Below are 17540 nucleotides of genomic sequence, written 5' to 3'. Positions count from 1 at the left end.
TTTATGTGAGTTTACCCGAGTCTACCTGAGTCTACCCAGAAATGAGTTTGTGTTCGAGTTAACTCGATTCCACTACCTAAACTCGTACGAGTTTACGAGTTAACTCGAGAGTTTGACAACAATGCCTCCATCGGCTCCACAATTTTTTGTTCTTTTTTGGGCCTTACAGGCTTCACTATTTAGTTAAGGCTTAAAGAAATTTAGTTAGTAGTTACTTATCCTCCAAAATTCAGAATGCATCTACATGTGTTTATCTTTTGACTAAAAGACAAATAGGTCCCTTACTTTTTAAAACGGGGACATTTTCGTCCCTCAAGATTGGAAAATACATTTCGATCCCCCACGTTTTAAAACGAGAGACAATTATACCCTTCAGTCCGTTTTGGGCCAAAAACGGCAACGGAGCCAGCTGACATGGAGGGACAGTGAATGACGTGGCCGTTACAGTTGGTGAGGTGGATTGGGACGAAATTTTAGTGGACAATTATACCCTTTCTTTCTTTTTCTCTCATAAACATTTCATCAAACACCATGTCAGCTCCACTACCACTAACCCTTTTCTTCTTCTGCATTATCATCTTCTTCTTCCATTGCTGCATGTGCAATGACTCATCATCAACAACAACCCTTCAAACCCTTAAGCCCATTCTCCCAAACAAAAGCCAAGGCCCAGGCCCATCTCATCCATCAACAGCAACCATCCCTGCATTCCCTGAACAATCTGATGTCAAAGGTTGCCCCTTGACACTCTCAGATGAACTCTTTGACGGTATAAAGAATGCTTGTGGAGGCTGTGGTGGTGGTGGTTCTGACATGGAGCTCCACCGCACACGGTGCTGCCCTGTTCTTGCATCATGGTTATACTCTGCATATTCTTCCACTGCATTAACCCATAGCCATACCCACACATCATCATTGTCATATGAGATGCCATTGTTACCAGATGACTCAGAAACATGTGTGAATGACTTAGAGAATGCACTGAAAGTGAGAGGGATTCAGCTGAAAAGACCCAATGAGACATGTGATGTTGTGTTATGCTTCTGTGGGATAAGGCTTCACCTCTGAGTTGCCCAGATGCATTTTCAGTTAATGAAAATGGTGAACTTGTTGGGGATAAAACTATGAGAAGGTTAGAGAAGAATTGCATCAGTAGAACCAACAATGTCAATGGCTTCCCTGGTCTTGGTGGCTGCTCCAAGTGCTTGAACACACTCTACAGGGTCAGTTTTCTATTAATCTTTTCCCAAAATAGATAAAAAAAAGAAGTTTTTGTTTTGATTTGGGGTTGTTTGATTCGTTATTTTGATTTAGAATTTGATGGATCTTTGTTGAATATGATGAATTTGAGTTCATTTTATTGATGTTGATCTTCTTCATGATTTGGTGATTTGGTAAAGTTGTGTTTGTTTTATCTTTCTGTTTGAGAGTTTGGTTGCTCTCTAAGTTATCTTGCAATGTCACCATCCTTCACGCGCCTTTGGAGCTTGTGCGCTTCACGGAAGTCATAAGAACCAATTGAAGCCAAAGTTCTTGAAAAGGGTTGCAAGGAGATGAGGGCTAGTGACCTATTACTGAAGTTTCTTGAGGCAATTCTCAAAGCTGGAAACCGGATGAATGCCGGAACTTCTAGGGGAAATGCACAAGGTTTCAACCTAAGTGCTCTTAGGAAGCTTCCTGATGTGAAAAGCATTGATGGGAAGACTAGTTTGCTACACTTCATTGTAGAGCAGGTGGCTCAGAAGGAAGAAGAGAAACTATGAATCAAAAGCATAACATTCCCAAAATCAACGGTGATATAAGCAACTCTAATGAAAACAATAATAGCCTTGTGCAACATGAGACAGAGAAAGAGTATCTGATGCTTGGTTTACAAGTGTTATTGGGAGGTATAAAGGATGAGTTATCTGAAGTAAAGAAAGCAGCAATAATTGATCATCAGAATTTCATTAGGATGTTATACATTCTCAATGCTCGTGTTAGCGAAATTCGAGAGATTGTAACCAAATGTTGTGGCGAGAACAATGAGAGAGGTGGATTTGTTAAGGAAATGAAAGGGTTTGCAGAGGAATGTGAGGAGGAGCTTAAAGTTGTGAAAGATGAACACCTTAGGATCATGGAGCTTGTGAAGAAAACCAATGAGTATTATCTAGGAGATGGAGGAGGATCAAACCCCTTTGAACTGTTTCTTATTGTGAGAGATCTTGTGCATGAAGAACCCCCCTCGCTCATCATGGACGATCGCACAAGCAGCGGCCATGACTTCCACCTTGCGTTTGGCACTTCAGGGACGAATTTGTCCAGTTAAATTTCGTCCCAATCCACCTCAGCGAGCGTAACGGCCACGTCATTCACTGCCCCTCCATGTCAGCTGGCTCCGTTGCCGTTTTTGGCCCAAAATGGATAGAAGGGTATAATTGTCTCCCGTTTTAAAACGTGGGGGATCGAAATGTATTTTCCAATTTTGAGGGACGAAAATGTCCCCATTTTAAAAGGTAAGGGACCTATTTGTCTTTTAGTCTTATTTTTTTTCCCCAAGTCTACATGGTTATAAATTGAACTTTTTTTTATATATACAGAGACCGGGCTTAAAGGCCCACGAAGAAGAAACAATAAATTTCTACAATAGGCTTTTTGTTAATTTTTCAGGCTTTTAAGAAGTTCTTGACATATAGCGGAGCCCATCGTGGGTTCTTGAATCGGGTCCAGCCCAGAGATTGCTTCCTCGTTTTGCTCAGTACAATCCAAATTCCAAAGAAAAAAAATCATTATTCATTATATATCTACAAAACAAAACTCATCATATATGGAAAAAATTAAAATAAAATCAGAATATTTGACCCAAAATGGAAATAGCACGATCATTATTGACTTGTTCGGGTTGTGATGAAGAAGAACCCTACCTGCTCTATTGCATGCTCAGCAGTGGCATAACTTCATTGCACGTTTCCAACAATGGATGCCACTGAGGGCAATGCGCGCATACTCAATTTGGTGCTTCTGCTTCCCCGTCAAAACGCACCTCCATTCTCTAATGTGTAAGTGCCTTCACCTCTTAAAGCTTGCAACTTTGTTTGCCATTTGAATGAAAGAATAGTGAAAACCTTAGTAGTGGTGATTTATGAACACTTATCCGGAGCAAACCTTCATATATGTTATCCTTTGCATAAGAACAATATATTGTTGCAGCTTTTGCGTTTTGATTATGGGACCGTTGAGGTTTCACCAGGAATCCAGGCCTTCTGCTGATGCAAAAGGTGCTAAAACTTACAATGATATTTAAGACTTTATTGTTTTTTTCTTTTGCTTTTTTTAACTTTTTCTTCTGAATAAAATGCATTGTTTCTTCTTGAACTCATTTGTTGATAAGGTTGACAGTTGATGAGAAAATCAGCATGAATTCCAGGGGGGCTAATGACAGTTGTTAGACTTATCTGATTGGGATGAGTAATTGAGGTAACAGTCAACTTTTGTTCTTCAATTTTCCATCAACAATTAATAATTTGCATATTCAGATGCCCATTTCTGGATTAATATACTATATTTCTTAGCACCCTAGTTCTAGTCATATAAGGTAACACTCGATCAGAAGGAAAGGAAGCACCACTGCCAAATAAACACTCTGTCCTAGGTTTAGAAAATTAGAAAAAAAAAAGAAGATAAAACAAGATGCGCCGCTTCGAGTAATCCTTTCCCCTCTTCCTTTCCTTCTTGTTCTTCACCTAGACTGGACTCTCCATTTGAATCTGAAAGTAGGAACCAATGAGTTCTTCTTCGTCTAACCAAGTGGCCAAGGTAGGTGTACAGAATTTTTTTTTTCTGTTATACGTTTTCTCTGTACAATCATCTGAGAAGCATTTAGCAAATGCTCCTTTATCTTTGGTATCCTGTTCATTCTTGCTGCAATCATGAGAAAAACTGAATCAATGGAGTGTTTCTAGAGGACAACTTGTTCATGGTTTGGTATTTTAATTAAGAATTTATATGGCACAAACCCTTTCTGCTTGATAAACCATTCAGAGAGAAAGAGTATACCAATTTCATTCTCAGATGCACTCAAATTGAATGCTAGTCAAATGAGTAGCTGAAAGTGACCAGAATAAAGATTTGGTTTTCTCAGTTTATATACCCACGATGGAAGTTAAATAAAAGGTCAATGAAACTTGAATGGATTTTAGATATATCAAACTGTTAGTTCTTAAAGGCGTAATTTTTTCATAGATTCAGTCCTAACGTAATTAATACGAAACATTTCTTATTTTCTATTTTGGTTGAAGATTGTAGTCTTATGAGTTTTCCCAGGGTTGAAATGTGAGAATTTATATGTTGTCAGATTTGAATAGCAAACTGCTTCAGCAAAGACAGAAAGAATTGCTGTAGTTATTGTTTTCAATGTGATCCTCAAATTGTAGTCTGCTTTACTTAAAATTAATAGATACCGTTATTTTAATTGCTGCACGCGTATTGCTTTCTTCAGTTTCAAATGTAAAAGACAACACTGTTTTGGCAACAAAGTGAATTTGGATGCATGGATGCGTCCAAATGAACAAACTATGTTTCTGACCTCATAATGCCAACATTGAAGCAGGATACCTGACTTTTACGACACACAATCAATTGAAGATATACAGTGAATTTTCTATTTTTATTTTTATTATTATTATTATTGTTAAGAAAAATAAGGTGGATGATATTTTGTAACTCGTTAATTTGAATTATATACTTTAATGATGTGTTTACTTTTTTTTAGGCTAAGAAAGTGAAGAAAGCTCTTCAGCCGGAGTGGCTTAAGTCTCTTCTGAAAAGGACTTTCTTTGAATCTTCCTGTGCAACTCATCCTGTGCTTAAGAATGAGTTAAACCAATACTGTGTAACCTGTACTGAGCTAATTTGCCAAAATTGTGCATCTGGACCCAAACATGTTCTTCATAAGGTGATCACAATCTACAAGCATAGTTACAAAGCTGTTGTTCGCATTGATGCTATGAGAGAGCATATTGACTGCTCACAAATTCAGGTACGATATCCTACCTTAATGTAAGTTTCTAACGTATTATTTCATGAGTAGTTTTTGAATCCTATGGATTTGTTATTTAACGTACTATTGGTTACCTCAATTTATGTGGGTAGCGGGTTTGGCCGTTAATAAATATTGATTGTCTGTTCTTCTGATTTAATGCATCATTTAGTTCTTTTCCTTCTAGGTGTTTGCTGTGTGATGCACTTTTCATAATTCATAGGGATAATTATCTTTGCTCGACTTAACCCAAGTGACTATTCTTAGTATGTAATAAAAATTTCATTGTCATATGATCTTTGGAATAACTTCCCAACTGATGATTGTATACAACTTGTATGAATATTGTGGTTGGCATGAAAATCCGAGACAGACAATACATCAATCAATATCACTCAAACTTTTGCTAATTGTGTGCTAATTCTTCTGATGAATATCCTTTTACTGGGGTCGTTCGCAAGTCCTAACCACATCATTGTGTTGTTGTCCTGTTTACTTTGCAGTGCATATTAAGTTAACATAGAAGGCCAAATTAATTTTCTGATAATCCTGAAACATTCAAATACTTCTGTGAACTTTCTGATAATAGCTATAATTCTATATTGCATTCTTCTCTGATGACAAAACCTAAGTATCACATCAAGATAGTACACCTCAGCAATCATTTCACTCGAATCTTTTATGCTTGCAGCCTTACAAATCCAATAAGCTTTCCGTTATTGCTCTGGAGCCTCTTCCGCACCATGGTTCTGTAAAATGGAGAAGGGCATCATCATGCAAGACCTGTAGGAGAAAGTTGGCCAACCCCAATTTATATCGTTACTGCTCCATATCTTGCAAGGTGCTGAGAGTAAAGTAGTAAACTTAGCATCATCCACAATCTTGATTTCCCATCCCCTAACACCTTCCATTAAATTCGTGATTTGAATTATCACTCTCTGACTATTTAATCTGATATCTCAGGTCCGAGCTGTTTTAAAGAAGTCTGATCATTCAGTTCCTCCCTTCATTTTGCTTAAGGAGGATCAAAAGGAGGAAGCTGGAACCAGCAAGCGGGTAAATAAGAGAAAGGGAACCCCTGCCAGAGCTCCCTTCTTCTAAAGGCCTCCAGTTATGTAATAATCAAGGAAGCTGCTCTATTTCTTATGTAAAGAGATTCTTTAACATCTGAATTTTCGTCTTTGGTGGCTTCTACCTTTTGATTATCATATGACTATGCATGAGGTTACTTCAAACTTTATGACATTCTGGCTAAGTTGCTGTTTGTGGTTTTATGACATTCTACTTTTTATGACATTCTACCTTTTGCTCTTAAGTCTAACATATTTAGACTTAAAAATGCTCAAATTCAAGATTTCACAATAATAAAAAAATCAAATCAAATCACAGGTCTAGGTCATTTCTCTCCTTAAACCATTTACATGTGTTTAAAGTTTAAAGTTTAAACCATCATTTCTACCTATGAGTATAATATCCCTAATACAGTTCCATCATTTGGAACAATGGACACTCATGACATTTGGTAGGGTTGTATGATATTGAATTATTGACATTCTAAATGTCATTTTCAAAATTAAAAAACCAACTAAACATATGATCCTTCCAGCATGAACTGTTGCAGACTGTATAGTCTGTAGTAATGGTATTGCCATACTTATGCATCTTTTTTAGTGAAGGCTTTATGTTTTAGCCCAAGGTATTAAGTAGTCTCTTTGTTTAATACAATTAAATGGTGTCTAGTTTTATATTGACATATCATTACATTGTGACATTGAGGGGACAATTTATAATAAGATTTCGTTATAATTTAAAATTGGATTGTTCAAATCTTAGTTCCTCTTCACTTTAAGTAATTGCTTTACCATATAAAATCATCGTTAGGCCATCTTTGATATTAAATTCCTAAAGAATAGAAACATTAGTAAAGAAAAAGATGTTGCATCTATTCCGTTTTTAGCTTAAGGTTTTTTCATTTATGTCGTCTTTTTTTTTTTAGTGATAAAGTTTTATACGTATAGAAATAGGAATTCCACATTCTTTATAAGTTCAATCATGCTACGTTTTAAAAAACATTATTTCTTAGTTAATTTTTTAGGCTAAATCAAGTTTATTCAATCTAATATGATATCCAAATTATCATAAAATTGTTATTAGGCTACATATTTCCAATCAATCAAATTTCACGTTCCGATTACTTATCCAGTGCTAAACATGAGAGGATGTATTAAAATCTCACTTTAGACTATCTTTCGTAAATTCACATTTAAAAAGAATAGAAAATTATTTTTTAATTAGTCAACATTAGTTAATTTGGTTATTATAAAATTATTCCTTTAATCTCTTTTTTTTTTTTTTTTGAAAAGTTTAGTGTTTAGAATTTAAAATTTAGACATTAAAATTTAAAATTTAATACTAAAGTATATTTTTTAAAAAATTAACTAATATTAACTAAAAAAATTTTGGTTGCTAGTTGAACTCATTTATGTTTTAGACAATCCTCTAATTAACCCTTTGGTTGAGTTTAGATTATTCTCACTAAATTGTAAGAGAAAGTTCGTATCTCTTCTTGTTTAGCACGCCAAAGACTTTTACTTGGTAAAGAAAAAAATATGGCACACTACTATATATTTGGGACACTACTGCCACATTTTTTCTTTGACTAAGAAACTTGAATTGGGTTTCAATCACTTGCAATAAACTTTGTGAAGCAATTATATGATGATGATGAATATGAGATTAGGGGAACTCTTGTGTTCAAGCGTGCCAATCCTTGGGTGGTTAATGGAATCCTTAGCTGAACTATTTGGCGCTACTTCAGGGAAGAAGAACCTATTGAACACTCTGGAAGATGATGAAGGTGATGTTCCAACTGCAGCTAATGTAGCAGCACAGAAGCATTTTCGACAAAGTCAACTCATGCTCAAAATCTAATGATCTGGGTCATACTGGAAACCGAAACGTTTTTCCTTGTGATCTTTTTGTCTAGCAAGTACTCATTTATATAGTTCAATTTGAGATAGCCAAATCAATTTTAGATAAGTCCTTGTTTCAGTACCAAATATATGTACTATAATTAACAATATGTTAATTTTAAATGCACTTCTATATCTATAGATGTGGAGTATCTTTGTTAATAGATTATTCAATGGGTCGGATATGAATCCTGCATGTATTAGGAAAAACTATGATACCATTATCATTAGATTTTGGAAATGGTATATTCTTGTAATAGATGGTGTTAGATACTTTGATGAAAGATTCTGTTCATCACTTCTAACGCACATGAACTTGTTACTTTGTTAGTAACAATAATTACATTGAAAGGTTTAGATTTGGTTTTCATTTTTTGAAATGATATGTTATAATCACTTCCTAATTGCTATAAAATGTAGTTTCATATTTTACTAGTGTATGTAATTGTGAGATGTATATATTTTTTTTTATATTTATGTCTAAAATATATTTATAAAATAAATTATTCGTGAGTATATTTAACATATGTAAAACAACCTCGTATATTTTATTGTTTTATATATATATATAAATACCAAATAATCTATAAAATAAAAAAAAATCATAAAGTACTTGGATTTAATAAAGAAAATGTGTAATTTATAGTAAACAAATAACTCAATGTCTGTGAAAAAATGAACTAAAACATTTTTAAAAATATTTTATATATATTCACCAAATGTTGTCAAATTAATAATAATAACAACAATAATAATAAATATTAATTTTAGTAGTAGAAAATAATAATATATTGTTAAAAAATGATAACAAATAATTTTTTAATTATTGATCACTTATTTCAATGGAAAATATTGATATCTCAACTTCTCAATTGTAATGTCAACAAAAATTTAAAAATTAGAAGATAAAAAAAAATGTAAGGTGCCAGAAATAAAATAAAATATAAAAATAAAAAAATGAAAAAAAAGAAAAAGACAAAGAAAATAAAATAAAAATAAATAACTTTAATTAAACAAAAAATAAAGTATAAATTTAACTTAGACTTCAGAAGAATTACTTTGAATTTTTAGTTTTGTTCTGTAATACTAAGAAAACTGAGAATATTTTTTATTTTTAAGTATTTTCCAAAAAAAATTGAACTGATTAAAATGTTTACTTAATACTCTATTTATAAACTAACTAAATACCTAATTAAGACTTATTCCTAAAAGCTACTTCAATTTTCAAACCATTATCAATTAACCCCCGCTCTTTTTCTCTTGATGATTTGTTGTATTGCTACTACTCTTATCAGCTATATCTTTGATTAAGTTTCAATAACACTGTATAAGTGACCACCTCGTTGGAATCATTCCAATTGAGAATTAAGGTTCCGTTTGTTTATATAGACATGACATTGAGACAGGGACACAAAGATTTACCATCGTGTTTGGTAGAGGAGACATGGACAGAGGTAATATGTCCAGAGACACTAAATTAGTGTATTTTGTGTTTATTATGACAGAAAGAACACAGAAACACTAATAAGAGACACAACTTATTTTTTATTTTTTTTTCATTATTTTTGTTAATTTTTCATAATTATATTTTTTATTATTATATTTTTCATCTCAAATTTTTTGAATGAAAAAAAAATGAGAATAAATTGAATTTTCATAATTTGTTATAATTTATTACCAAATAGAATACAAAAACACAAAATTTTGTCTTTTTGTCCATCAGTGTCTTATCCTGTCCTGTTCTCAGTCTTGTCCTTTCTCAAAAACAAACGCAGCCTAAAAGACTTTGGCATAAGTCGATGGGTTATTATGGGTATATTCCAAATGTCTTCAGAAAATTAACTTAAATCTAATTGGTTGATAAATCTTTTTTTTTTGAGATAATATTTCATTTTGTTTAACACAGCGTGAATAATTATCTAAAAACAAATATAATTAAATAATTATATAAAATATTTTATACTATTAGTGGATCAAAATTAAATTTATATGGGTAAAGTATATTTTTGGTCCCTGAAGTTTGATAAAAGTTTCAAAAATATCCCTAAGTTTTATTTTGTTTCAATTTTGTCCCAAAGTTTTATTTTATTTCAATTTTGTTCCAAAAGTTTTTGATTTGCATCAAATATATCCATGACGGCTAATTTTTCAAAAAATTTAAGACCAATTCAATAACAATTTCATAAGAACAACTCTCAACACAAATAAATCAAGCATAATTTTCATACATTATTGTTAGATTGGTCTTAAATTTTTTGAAAATTTAGCCGTCGAGGGTATATTTGATGCAATTCGAAAACTTCTGGGATAAAATTGAAATAAAATAAAACTTAAGTATTTTCGAAACTTTTGCCAAACTTCAAGAACAAAAAGTATACTTTACCCAAACTTCAATTAAAAAGTTAAAAAATTCAAGGATGTTGATTTCAAGATATTTTGCAATACAAAAGGTGCTTATATCTGATAAGACCTAAGATTAACAATTTGATAGCTCGAGCTTTACGCATTTTGCTTGCACCAAACATTAAACACCTTATACAAATTTTGTCGGCAGAACTAATTCTCTCCTTTAAATTTCTCAAATCCTATATTCCACTCATAGTACGTGATAATTTGAAAATTCTGAAACGATTTGTTTCGACTAGCGGCGTAAACAACATGCATAGCATGCCCATGTTTGATCACTTCTATGCTCCTGACCACAGCAAGTAGCAACTTAAACTGTCCTGCAAATTAGGGAAAATAAACAGCAGTTCTCAATGCCAACTGATATTATAAACAATTGACACCTTCCGCCGTTATTCTAGTAGTGAAATAAGTCGCCAGTAGTCTCGGCATTTGAGGCACTCAATAACATCAAGGGCATGGTGGGAAAGAGATAAATACACAATACAGGAAGCTCTATTTTCATTAATTTACTCACAATTGCTTACAGTTACCTACAAGGCAATTCAATAACAGTGAGTAGCTATAGAGAAACTTCCAAAATATCATTCACAAATCACAAGCACCAGGATGCGGCCCAAATAATGCACATCCTTGGAATTTCTTTAGACACTTGTAATTTGTCAATCAAAATGACCCTACTCACTTATGCCCTAGTTTCACAAAATCTACTTTAGTTTCCTTAAAGAAAATGTCAGTCCCTCTTCATAGCTTTGGTGATTAAAGCTCTTGAGAATGCTACCCCGAGGTATGACAGGATTGTCAGAGCAATACCCCCAAACAGAACAATGCGGTCGTAAGCAGCATTTTGGACAGTGTAGACCCGCATACCTATCGAATTCCAGTTGCTTTCTGTCCAGACAGGATCCACAATCTCCATGATGTCAGAGGAATTTGAGGGCAAAACATTCCAAACACCCGATTCATATTTTAACCGTGTTGAATACGCTGGAACGTACCTGCAAAGGATCAACCATATACATTTGTATTTGAAAATGAGATTATCATACAAAATATCTACTTGAACATTAAGGATAAAGTTACAGTGCACCAGGTTTGCTATTCCCTGCCTGTACACTACTGTCTACTGCCACAATTCACGTAAGAAATAAATGGCACATCTTAACCTACAATGTATGACAATTGAGAAGTAAATTTGCTGCCCGCAAAATGTACATCACACGAGCACATTAACATGCCACCTAATAAGCAAGAGAGAATACCTAGTTGTAGAGAGAATACAAACTCCCTTGCCATCTGTCTCTGCTTTAATGCAAACCTCATCTCTACTGCAGCCTTGTTGACAACCTGAGCTATTAATATACTCCCTGGGGATTGACGTTATGTCAGCTAGAAAATTCCAGACGAACCTGGGAACATCATTAATGTATCCTGGATAAGGTGTAGATGAAGGTTCATCTACGATAACGCCAACATAATGGCTTGGACAAGTTGATGTGGGTGAAATATATTTATTCACCAATTCACAAGAAAGACCAGGATCACAGGCCAATAAGCAACCCATAAGTTGTTTGACAAGTGAGACATTTACATTTATAGAAGCCAAAACTGAATCTTCTACATCTTTAGAATCACTAGCAAGTATGTAAAGGGTCCGGGCAACAAGAGAAGCAGCAGCAACCACAGCTGACGAGTTCACATTCGCTGCATCAGTCATAGAAATGAGAACACGTGACAGGAAGGACAACTGCACAAGATTAGGATAATTTAAATAAGAATGATAAAATGATGCCAAGGGCATAGATTAGCTCACATAAATCATCAAGATGACTATGGTAGAACTTGTTGACGAAGACAGAGTCAAAATCTTCTAAGACAACACCAGAGATTGCTGAATTCTGGGGAGAAAAAAAGAAGAAAAGAAGATAATTTAATCAACACTTGTAAAGTTTTCAATGTCATTCAACATGGTACATTAATACAAGTCAATTTATTCCATTAGCCCAATACCAATTATCTCATTCAACACAGGGTATTTGCTGCAGCTTCACCTACTTAAAAGTTGCAGGTTTTCATAACCATTCAATTTAAGCATGTTATTGTTAGTGTGCCCTGATAGCACCCTGAACCATCAATTTGATGATAGAGTTTACACTGATTCATAGCCACCAAAGTGTGATGTTTAGATGCCTAATAATATTGTATATATGACTGTATCAAAATAAAGGCAATCTGTGTGCTATATGCTATACTACCAAATAAAGGCAATCTGTGTGCTATATGCTATATGCTATACATAAACAAACTGCTCAATTGACCATAACTGTCACTACAAGTAGAAGTGAGTTTTTGTTAAGACCTATGTTTTTGAAAATCACAGCTCTTTCTGCAAATTAACTATATTTCATTGAACAAGGTGTTATTACCATTATCTATTTGGAGAGAGAATATTTTTTTTTTCTGGCCATTTTATTTATTTATTTATTTTTTTTGGGGGGGGGGGGGGGGGGGGTGGTCCAGCACCTCTTTTGAAAAGGTCATTAACGATGATGGAGGTATCCCTGGATTTGAGGCACTTGCAGATGCAACCTTTATGTTTGCAGATAGCAGCGACTCTTGTGCACGTTTCAAGGCAGTCATTGTCATATCAGTGGCAGCAGAACCCTGCAACAATGTGGAGTTAGCCATAATTTGGCAGGATCATCTATGGGGGGTGCACATACAGAAACAGTATAATATGCATGATATGTCACAAGAGTATGCACATAGTTGACATGTCAGTTAACATCTCACCCCTTCTTTGTGAGCAAAAAAGTTTTTAACACCTTCATTGTAACCCTTCCCAACAGAGCCAAGTTCAACGACCTGTGACAAACAAATCAGAAAAGAATAGAATAGTTATTAGGAGAATCATATTAGAGGAGGCAGTTATGGGCAATCTAGCTAATAAATTCAATGCAGCATGTTAGATGACTACCGTTTCAATTGATGAGTGATTAAGGCCATGAACAGCATCTGAGTTTATCTCAAGTTCTACCAAAAATCTCCTACTTCCAAGGTAACCCCATGCTTCTCCAGTGAAAACTGCAAAAACAAGCTGCATCAAGTGTAAGAAACTGTCAGCAATAAAGTTTTGACAACTGGTTCTTGACTCGAGTACTAATAAATGTTCTACCATATTAACATGAAAAGTAATTTTTTTTTTTTAATAAAAGAAAGTTTCATTAAGGAATAGAGGGAACAATACAAAGGAGTGGAGGAAAGAATTTTCCCAAACCAAAAGAAATACAAAAAAAAGACCACAAACTTCAATGAGCTGCATCTTTCCAATCCCTCATCATATCTGAGAGGGAAAGTCCTCTGAAGAAAACCATACTTCACTCTCAAACAACAACTTTTACGGCAAATCTATAATTAAAAGTGCGTAGATTGCATTCTAGCCAAATGCTCCAAATAGTGGAATATATTGCACATTGCCTCAAAGATTTAGCCTCTTTTTTTCTCCTAAAACCTGAAAACCTATTCAAAAGAAACTGATCTAGTGATGCCGGGAACACCCAAGATTCTCCAAACATGCCGAACAATGAACTCCACAAAGAATCAGTCATAGGGCAATGTACTTTACGAATTTGAGACCGTTTTTGAATGTCCCTAACACATTACACACACATTTTGGGATATAGCCTAATGTGGTCTTCTGACTTGTAAATTGACATTGGTGTTAATTCTATTAAGCACAATAGTCCAAATAAAGGATTTGACTTTAGAGGGAGCTTTAGATTTCAATATTGGTTTATCAAGGAGAAAAGGTGCAATAATGGAAGATTGGGAGAGACTGAAAAATCATAAAGAGAGGTAAACTAAATGGGGAAGTAGGTCCAACAATATTCAACCGCAAAATTACCACAAGAAACTGAGATGGATGATAGATAATTCTCTCATCACAATAATAATTAGATTGGATATATTAGCCCATAAGAATAATTTTGCCCACAAAGAGAGAAGGAAAAGGAGAAAAAGAAATAAAGGAAATAAAGTCACATCTCAGAGACACCTAATAAATTTAAGTGACACAAAGTCAAGAAAATCAAACTATTTTAAAAAGGATAGTTCATCTTGTATGCACCTGTTTACTAAGGTCACCAAGACCATGCACATGAGAAAGTGCATCAACTGCTGCCAGCAATGCAATTAAACCCTGTGCAGTAGTCAGTAGTCACTATATTAGACAATAATTTGACATAGGAACTATACCTCATAAAGAAGTGTCAATATTGTTTGCTTAGGAATAAAGAAGGCAAGGTGGAGCAAATGCAACACAACACTAGCACTTACAGAAATAGGAGAGTCTGCACCAAGGCTTTTGTCCCGAAAAAATGAAGCAGAATCCATAGATGCTACTGCCAGTATAATGGGCTTCGACTGTTTTGAGGATGAAACATTGATTGGAGGAAGAGATGACCAGACACTGCCTTCCAAAAGTCCAAAAGTAAACAATGATAAGATTTTAACTCTGTTTATAACGAGATACAATGGATATTAATACTTTCTAGCTTCGGGACAGAGTGTGAAATAGACATAACAATAGCCTTGTGGGAGTAATACATATCTACTCTCCCTAGAACCCACCAAATGGGAGCCTTGTGTACCAACCGCAATTTTTTAGCTCAAGGACAACCCATTTCAACTATGAAAATATGATGCTTAATCTTTTGCATATTCATGATTCTATCATTCTGCCTTAGAGTGGATACGTATTCACAGAGTTATTTCCATTCATACTTTTCTCCAATTGAAAGGAAATTAGGAAAATAGATAAATAATAACTATAAACTCACCATGTCGAACTATTGACCTTGAATCTAGGTTGCAAAATCACATCTAACATGAAGTTGAGTCGAGTACATAATTGTAGGGTGCTATGATCATACATATACATACTACTAGTCACAGTTAAAATTTATACACAGAAGTTACAAAGCATGATAGGATCTATGAAACTTCACCTGTATCCACCTAAAGGAAGGCAAGTTGCTTCTTTTAAACAAGACTTCGAATCATGTGTTCCAGATTTTGTCGTCTAATCCAAGATAATCAGAAAACAAAGAATGTAAACATTTAAATATTATTCTCAATATCCCATAACAACAATTCTTAACAAATAATGTGGATATACCTGCATCACCAGATCAAACTCAGCCACATTAGATGTATAAGCTCTTTTTTTGTTCTCATTCCTTATTACAAACTGCACAAAAAGGGGAGATCATTAATCTTCATCCTTTATACATACAAAATTCACATGTATGTTGTGTGGGGACTCTCTAACCCAACTTATATGTCACCAACAGCCAAATTTTACCCCACTAGGTGGGTGGGATAAACTACGTGGATCAATTCACTTAGTAAGATTACCAATGACTACAAGAACCCCCCACTAACATGTTGAAATGTAATAAAGTGAGAATACTATGCCATACCTCTTCAATAGTCGCTGTGGCACTTTCTGTGAGTAAGAAAACAGGAAAATTGTAGTACTTCCACATAATACCAGAGCCCTGCCGATGAAGAACAAAACGAGCAAATAAAAATAAATTTATCCTCGATAATAGATTGTGTTATCTGAAGATTAAATTAGCTATAGCAAAAATTGAACATTGAATTTTCTACACATCATATTATTACAAGCTTCATATTTTAAGACTTAATTGGGTGACCATTCATGTCACCAAATTTCAATAATGAGCATCGACCAAAATTAAGTAATTTTTTATAAACCAGAGCATCTCCATAATGCATAACTCATAATTTCAATTCTATAAACAGTAATCAAATTACAATTGGAAAAAAGATATTAGCAGTAACAACAAGAGGAAAAGCAAAAGAACAAGTAATTGACAATACAGAATAATATCAGAATAAAATGTAAGGAAGAAAAAAAAAATCATATCATACAATAGGGTTCCATTCATAGCTGAAATTATGGTAAGGAGCAAATTGAGCTTGTGGAAATTTTTGATCCGGAGAGAATCCTACACATGGCAAAAGAATGCTATTATAAGCAACCTTAAAAGCAACTCTTACTCCAGGTTTGTTCAAATGACAAGAAGCAAACAAATGTCAGTTACCCTTTAAGTTGTTCTGCACATCAGTTCTTGATTTGACCAGTACACCAGCAACTTTACTTGCAAAGCTTAAGTCATCTGATATTCTGAAAAGGAACACTCAAATTCAGAAAACAACCAGAATCTCCAAGCAAAGAAGTTCTAAAAAGAAAACGTTGAAATTCGATGTTGCTCCATAACTAATGTATGGTAAAATATGTATATACGTATACACCTGTTAAAGAGACTTGGAAAATCTTCAAATGAGACCAATATAGCAGAAGACTCTGACATCCCATCAACATTTTCGAATCCTATTATTGGAGCCAAAACCTTATCTCGCCCAGGATCTAAAAATACACATACATGAAATTGAGTATTAGGCTTAACTTATCCACCGGTCAACACAACTTATAATTAAAATCTTACTGCCATAGGAGCTTAGGGAGTAACGGTGATGATAGTTGAAAAATGCAAGAGAAGTTATAGGGGAAACACTGACTTGCACAACCAATTGGTCCAGAAAGATTAAGAAGGCGGACGCAAGGGTCTCCATCGATGACCTTGTACATGGTGTTCTGAAGATCAGGAACCGACTCCATGGCGCTCGATTCCCCTGGCAGTCAGAAAAAATTGAACGCGATCCGTGAAAACACAAAAGATGAAATTGGTGTAAGCAGTACTGAGCAAGAATGGGATTGGGAGAGTACCGGAGAAGCAGAGGGGAAGATGAAATGCGAAGAAGAAGAAGAGGAGGAAGTAGAAGAGAGGGAGAAAGGCTGGCGCCATGGGAGAACAGAGAACCCTAGTAGAGTGCGAGTGCGGGTGCGGGTGCGGGTGCGGGTGCAGGTGCAGGTGCAGGTGCAGGAGGGTGTCGCCTCTTGTCTGATCAGTTCTGCAACAGCAAGACACAGACTCTGATAGTGTGATTTCAGCGCTGTGGCTGCGTTATCAAGGTACCGTCTTTAATGTACCCTGTAAAGTAGGGTGTTTGATGCACCTTCTTTGTCTCATGCTTAACACTTATCTAATGTTAGTGTT

The 17540-nt window shown here is 34.6% G+C and overlaps 2 protein-coding genes and 1 pseudogene across 4 annotated transcripts; 2 read left to right on the top strand and 1 right to left on the bottom strand.

Moving 5' to 3' along the window:
• Window positions 1–531: 531 nt before the first annotated feature.
• On the top strand, window positions 532–1763 carry LOC107633825 (putative GPI-anchored protein At4g28100; annotated as a pseudogene).
• A 1064-nt stretch (window positions 1764–2827) lies between these two features.
• LOC107631430 (protein RGF1 INDUCIBLE TRANSCRIPTION FACTOR 1-like) lies at window positions 2828–6403 on the top strand. 2 transcript variants are annotated; one of them, XM_016334874.3, is made up of 6 exons: window positions 2828–3038; window positions 3190–3257; window positions 3371–3795; window positions 4751–5017; window positions 5709–5858; window positions 5981–6403. In XM_016334874.3, the coding sequence occupies exons 3-6, from the start codon at window positions 3763–3765 to the stop codon at window positions 6116–6118; spliced, it is 588 nt and encodes a 195-aa protein (XP_016190360.1). In that variant the 5' UTR covers window positions 2828–3038; window positions 3190–3257; window positions 3371–3762; the 3' UTR covers window positions 6119–6403. The 2 variants fall into 2 exon arrangements, with proteins under 2 accessions (XP_016190360.1, XP_088365637.1); XM_088509511.1 differs by lacking the exons at window positions 2828–3038; window positions 3190–3257 and having other exon boundaries at window positions 3268–3795.
• Window positions 6404–10870: 4467 nt separating this feature from the next.
• LOC107631431 (Zn-dependent exopeptidases superfamily protein) lies at window positions 10871–17540 on the bottom strand. 2 transcript variants are annotated; one of them, XM_088508618.1, is made up of 17 exons: window positions 17210–17540; window positions 17002–17115; window positions 16735–16849; window positions 16524–16606; window positions 16351–16427; window positions 15876–15953; window positions 15572–15643; window positions 15402–15475; window positions 14731–14863; window positions 14522–14593; window positions 13373–13492; window positions 13189–13260; window positions 12919–13059; window positions 12209–12293; window positions 11658–12099; window positions 11486–11561; window positions 10871–11393 (listed from the first exon to the last, which is right to left on the bottom strand). In XM_088508618.1, the coding sequence occupies exons 1-16, from the start codon at window positions 17286–17288 to the stop codon at window positions 11519–11521; spliced, it is 1800 nt and encodes a 599-aa protein (XP_088364744.1). In that variant the 5' UTR covers window positions 17289–17540; the 3' UTR covers window positions 10871–11393; window positions 11486–11518. The 2 variants fall into 2 exon arrangements, with proteins under 2 accessions (XP_088364744.1, XP_088364743.1); XM_088508617.1 differs by lacking the exon at window positions 11486–11561.

This window comes from Arachis ipaensis, chromosome B3 (genome assembly GCF_059453495.1).
Source record: "Arachis ipaensis isolate K30076 ecotype BB chromosome B3, ASM5945349v1, whole genome shotgun sequence".
Classification (NCBI taxonomy): domain Eukaryota; kingdom Viridiplantae; phylum Streptophyta; class Magnoliopsida; order Fabales; family Fabaceae; genus Arachis; species Arachis ipaensis.
Note: the sequence above shows the minus strand (reverse complement) of the source record. Positions and strands in the feature narration are given on the sequence as shown.